The sequence below is a fragment of the Chrysemys picta genome, chromosome 14, assembly GCF_011386835.1.
Source record: "Chrysemys picta bellii isolate R12L10 chromosome 14, ASM1138683v2, whole genome shotgun sequence".
Classification (NCBI taxonomy): Eukaryota; Metazoa; Chordata; order Testudines; family Emydidae; genus Chrysemys; species Chrysemys picta.
Window position 1 is genome coordinate 36,472,259 of NC_088804.1, and position 6,000 is coordinate 36,478,258.

The following is a 6,000-nucleotide window of genomic DNA, read 5'->3' on the forward strand; positions in this document are numbered from 1 at the left end:
AAAATCAAGATCACCACTGTGAATTATGCATAAAAAGAGGCAGTTCAGTCACATCAGGGCATGGCACCTATCATCCATTAACCAACAACAGTATTTAAGAGTGGGATACAGCCAGGCACACAATACCTGGGCAGCGTGTCATTATAGAACTGAATCAAATGAGGTGAACACAGAGGAAGACTTACTTCTCTGCATCTTAATGATTTTTATCTCAACAGTGGACAAAAACAGTGTAATTTATGCAAACACTTCTATTTAATTCAGTTTTTACCATCAATAGGCTAAACTGTCATGGTGTAAAAACTAGACCAACTAAGTCTATTAGTTATCCATTACACTGAAGATATAAATACTCAGGTATAAACTATAGAATGATACATGTTGCATCCATTTCACCATCTATTACAGTAATGATTCAGCAATGCACCTGTGGTAGAGAAATTAAATAGAATGCCATCCTTCTATTTCACACAATACCTGTAAAGATTTTGATGGAGAAATGGTTACATATTTAGTTCTAGTATTGCAGAATCCAGCTACCAGCCTTATCTAAAGTTCTGAGAAGACTCTTCTGTGCCCTTTTCTATAGTCTAGCACTCCTCCTTCAGCTAGGAGGAAGACAATAGGGGGCAGTTGGGTTGTTTTTTTTAATCATCTGCAGGAGTAGGCTCACTGGTTACTGAACCATCCTGGTGTCGTAACCAATACTGGGAATGAAGAATTGCTCTCAAAATACTCAAATGCTGTTCGCTTTTAAATCTAGAACCCATATGTTCCGCCTGATTGCTTCCACTAATCTCAAATTCTCCTATGCTTTCTCTATGAGAATCATGCATGCTTATTACCTACATTTTTCAAAAGGTTTAAGTGATTGGATGGAGCAGTAGCCATCAGGAAGTGGTTGCAGGTACATTTTGGACAGTTGAGTATGTGGCCCAGACTTCCAGCAGATGCAGTTCTTCCAAGATGCCCTTCCTCCACAACTGCCAATTATTCCAAGACTTCCATGGTTGCACTCTAAAACATTAGATGGAGACTCTTAACATTGTAGTTAATATGGATAGTTACTCACAGATCCAGGAAAACACTTCCCTATATCCAGGCAATGAAAACTCTAGTCTAATTCCAAACCTAAAACGTTTCAGTGCCCACAGAACCATAATTCCACTCATATGAAGAAAAAAAGAGATGCTGAAAATAAGCACGTCACATATGCTCTTTACATGTTAATTCTTGGAAACAAGTTCAATGTAACTGGATGAAAAAGTTAAGTAAATTTACAAAAAAAATCCTAGTACAGTGTCACTAAGCACAAAATTGAATGCTGTTCTGCACGTCCACAAGATACTCACAGCTAGATGTTGAAAATACACATTGATTTTAAGTTTAGAATTTCTCTTTTCCTTGTTAACTGCATTCTATAACAAACAAAAATTCTGAATCTTTGATTTGTATTTAAAAAAAAAATCTAATATTTTGATAGTTTCAGTACTCAAAGGACAAAGACTACACAGGGGGTCACATACAAGGGAAGTTATGTTACAAGTACCATTTCATAACATTGCATTCACTCCACATGCTTTTATTTCAGAAGATGGAATGTCAGATTGTGCATTTCAGAATGTAGTTTTGTTGTCATTCTCCATAACCGATTACAAAAGACAAGAATGCATCTTGTAAACATTTCCAAGAGAACTCTGTTTTTTTTTTCAAACAAGATTTGTGATCAAACTCAAGTCAAGATAATTTCAGCTTTAAACAGAGGTACCATCATAGGCTGAGTTAGGAAACCCCATTGTATGAATTCTCTCTACTGAACTGAAGGAAACAATGCATAATACGATAGCGCCAAAGTCATTTTCCTGAAGAAAGGCTGCCAATAATAACTTAAAAAAAAATAGGAGGGATGTGCCCCACCCATTTAAAACAAACAAAACAAACACATCACATCAAGAGACATCCTCTGGTCTCCTGTTAACTTAATGTGTTTAGCTATATCAGATCACTAATCAGAGAAGTTATCAACCTAGTTGGGGGTGGGGGGGAGGGAGGGGAGGAATTGCAAAAATAAGAATTACAGTGCTAGCATATGAAATAAGATTTCACTAATTAATGGGCCAGCTGTTTGGACATAAAGCCCCAACTGGAAAAAGCGGAGCCATGAACTGCAGGAAAAATAGATGCTCTTATAAAGATTGCATAAAATTCACTACTAGAGGAAGGAGTTTGCCAATCTTGCAGGGAACAAGGGAAATATGTATCAATAGGTTTCATTAGTTTCATACTGAGCAAACAGGAGTTGCAGAATTGCAAACAAAAGCCAGCAGTTACCATGCTATCTTTAAAATTATTATTTCAAGCACTAAACCCTTTAAAAGAATGAACTAAGGGAGCAGTCTGATTGGTTGATGAGGATACACTGACATGTATTCACAAGTAGAGCCCTACGCAGATACAAAATGTATATCTGCAGATGCAGATATTCACGGATATAAAGTGGATATCCGGGGAACTGCAGGGCTCTACCAGGAACTGCAGCAGCTAAAACAGCAGTATGTTGGGCTGCCGCTTGCAAGAACCAGCGCCCAGTCTGGGCAGTATCTCTGAAGTGGATGTACCACCAATGAGCAGGGCTGCGGGAGTGGGCACCAGGCTCGCCAGCAGCTGTCCCTGGTCATGCTAGTGTGTGCAAGCAACTCATATGCTCCCAGACAGGAGTCCCTTCCATGCAGTGGTCTGCATCAACTGCGGTTCCTGATAGAGCCCTGCAGCTCCCCAGATTTCCGCTTTATATCTATGGATATAAATTTTGTTCCTGTGCAGGGCTTTATTCACAAGTGTCAGAAATAAATTAGCCAAAACATTAAAGTGGTTGGTTTAAAATTGCAACACTATCCAAACATGCTACAATATGTATATATTTTAGAGTTTTTCAAACAAATTCCTCCCAAGCATCCCAGGTTTGTACAGATGGTCCAGAATTGGATATACTGTCCCGCATTTATTGCTCAGATTCACAAACCTTGCCCAGGTCATGACTTCATTAGTAGTTAAGAGCAGTTACAAAACAGTAAGATAGGACTCTAACTATAGCGCAGTATTTAAAAAAAATAAAATTAAAAAAACTCTAGACACTAAATCTCACTGAGCTACTGCCCTCCCTCTATTTTTTCTTTTCTGGGGAAGACTATTAAGAAGTTTGTAGAGCGGCAACTCTGAAGATATACGCAATCCTTGAATTTCCTTGACATTTAATAGGTGCATCTTATGTAAAAGAAATAAAACAGAATTCAGATCTGGTTTCCTGTAGTAAACAAGTAAGGATAGACTAAACTAAAACCTCAGACGAGAGACAGAGCTAACACTTATAAAGCAGAAACTCAGCATTATGAACACCTTGGGAATGAAGATAGTTTGTAACTCTGAACAAAACATTATGGTTGTTCTATCAAAAGTTTACAACTGAACATTGACTTAATACAGCTTTGAAACTTTACTATGCAGAAGAAAAATGCTGTTTTCCCTTTATTATTTTAGTAGTTTATGTTTAACACAGTACTGCACTTGCTTTTTTGGATGGGGGAGAGAGTCTCTGCTGCTACCGGGTTGTGTACTTCCAGTTCCAAATGAGATGTGTGGTTAATTGGTCAGTTTGTAACTGAGGTTCTACTGTAGTAGCTTCTCAGGTTATGTCTATACTGGGAGCATGTCTTCCAGCCTTGGTAACAGACACACTCTAGCGCCACTTGAGAGAGCATACTAAAAATAGCAGTGTCCATGTTGCTGTCAAGCAGTAGCTTGGGCTAGACACCTGAAGTCAGACCCGGGCATTTGGGCTGGCTTGCCACCTCCAGATGACACCTCCTCCTAACATCTTGCTTCATTAGCATTACTACACCTCTACACAGCATTTTGGAGTGAGCCTTCGAGCCAAGATCAACATACTCAGGTGAATGGTATTCATGCTAGTACTCTACAAATAGCTCTCTAGACAGCACTTTGAAGTTGTGGCTCCAGATCTGAAGCCAACATCCCTCTCTACGCTTCAGAGCCCAAGCAACAACTACAAATCTCTGTCTATATAGCTATTTTTAGAGCACTAGTGTGAACTCCACTAACCCGAGTGTGTCAACCTGAGCTAGCAGACTTTCTCCAAAACGCTGTGTAGACATACCCTGTGTGTCGTACCGATGTAGCTAAAGCACATCCTTGGCATCAGAGTACATTCACCTCACCAGTTATGTCCTACCAAGCCAACTATTCCACCTGCCAAAATGCAAAATTCTCACACACGTTGCAGGACGCCCTGCTACGTCCTATTATTACTGTCCACAAGCGCGTTGCCTCATGCCAATGGCGCCCCTTCCTCCTGGCTCATCTAACTACTGGCAGGGACATAACAGCTCCCATCTGCAGCACTACGCCACGGTCAGCTGGTCTTCCCTGTGCCATGCCCATGCCCGCGGCCTCAGCAGTGCATCATTTCCTCCACAGTGTGCTGGGTTCCCCACCCCTCACACCCTCCCCATCATTACTTGTATTGCAGTGACAGGCCCTTCGACAGAATTTGGGGGCCCAAGGTACATCCTGTTCGCTGGGGCCCAACTCCTCCCATTTCACTGCATTCACACAGACATTGGTGGAGAGGTTGAGGAATTCTGCCCCCCCCCCCCATCAGCCCTGCACCTGGGAGCTTCCCCCTCCCCGCGACCCATTGCCACCCCACCCGTGGGCCCCCTCCTCTCACCCTGACGTGCGGCCCCTCCGCATGCCGCGCCGCCAGCGCCTCCACCAGGTCGCCCCTGAGCTCCATCAGGAAGCGGAGCCCGCCCTCCAGCCGGCCCAAGTGCTGGAAGAGGCCCCGGTAGCGGGGGGTGAGGTAGTAACGGAGCCGGTCCTCGGCCTGGAGCAAGGCGCCCGGCTCCCTCTGCTGCTCCCGAGCCTGCAGCACCTTGGCGCTGAACTCAGCCACCCGTCCGTGGTCCACGCCGAAGTCCCGGGCCAGGCGGGCCAGCAGCTCCGCCCGCCGGGGCCCGGCCTCCAGGGCCCTGTAGGAGCGCATGAACTCCGCGCTGCGGAGCTCGGCCGGCGGCGGCGCCTTCTCCCTCGTCTCGTAGGGGGGCAGCGGGGGCACGGAGCGGCTCAGCAGCTCCTCCATGGCCCGGCTCGGAGCCGCTGGGCCCGAGCACAGGGAGGCGGCGGCGCCTAGGCCCGCGCAGGGTTCCGTCACTATGGAGACGCGGCTAGGCCCCCTCGGCAGGACCCAGGACCGACGGAGCAGGCGCGGCGCAACCAGAAAAGGGCCCAGCCGGCTCATGCTGGCCAACCCGCACCCGGCCGGGACCCCTCGGGCAGCGACGCCAGGCTCCTCTCTACGCCCTAGCAGTGCCAGGCCGCAGCGTTTTCGGGGGGCACCCAAACAAAGAGGCTGATTGGGTAGCATTGCAGATTGCTGGCGGCGACAGCCAATCAGAGAGGGAGTGGGCGGGGCGTTAGCGTGCCGCCTTGTCTGCGTCTGGCGGCCATCTTGAGTGTGGCCTGGAAAGGGAAAGGAGCGGCTCTTCCTCCGGGGCGGGGAAGCAATGGCCGCGCCCCGCCACTCTTCTCCCCTAGCCTTGGCCCTCCGCACCCATTTTCGAGTCTCTCCCCCTCAGGGCTCTGCCCTGCTGCAGCAAGTTCTATCAACCCCTCGTTGTTGTCTCCTTCCCCTGCAGACGCCGCTTTTCCCCTTCCCCCGCTGTGTCCTTCGCCTCAGGTAGCATGGGCCGCCAGCTCATCCTCCTGCTTCCCCTCCCGCACACACATGCCACTCATCCCTGTCACTCCCTTCTAGGGGGACATATGCAGGAGCCCCACCCCCTCTGAGACCCCGCCTCTGGCCCCTCCTCTTCCCCAAGGCCCCGCCCCCTCGCCTGATAAGAGCTGCTAGGGAGGCCCAGCTGCTGTGGGGAGCCTTCCACTGGTCCTGCACAGAGTGTTGGGGGTGCTCAAGAGTAGCCC

At 47.2% G+C, this 6,000-nt stretch overlaps 1 protein-coding gene across 2 annotated transcripts in view; it reads right to left on the bottom strand.

The window, feature by feature from the left end:
• Positions 1-5,786, bottom strand: part of MLYCD (malonyl-CoA decarboxylase) — a 62,105-nt gene extending 56,319 nt beyond the window's left edge. The window contains exon 1 of one of the 2 annotated variants that reach the window (XM_005292302.5): positions 4,748-5,750. In XM_005292302.5, coding sequence (XP_005292359.2) covers positions 4,748-5,443 — 696 coding nt within the window. In that variant the 5' untranslated portion in view covers positions 5,444-5,750. Of the gene's footprint in view, positions 1-4,747 lie in introns of both variants that reach the window. The other variant, XM_065567277.1, reaches the window with a different exon arrangement.
• Positions 5,787-6,000: the final 214 nt, after the last annotated feature.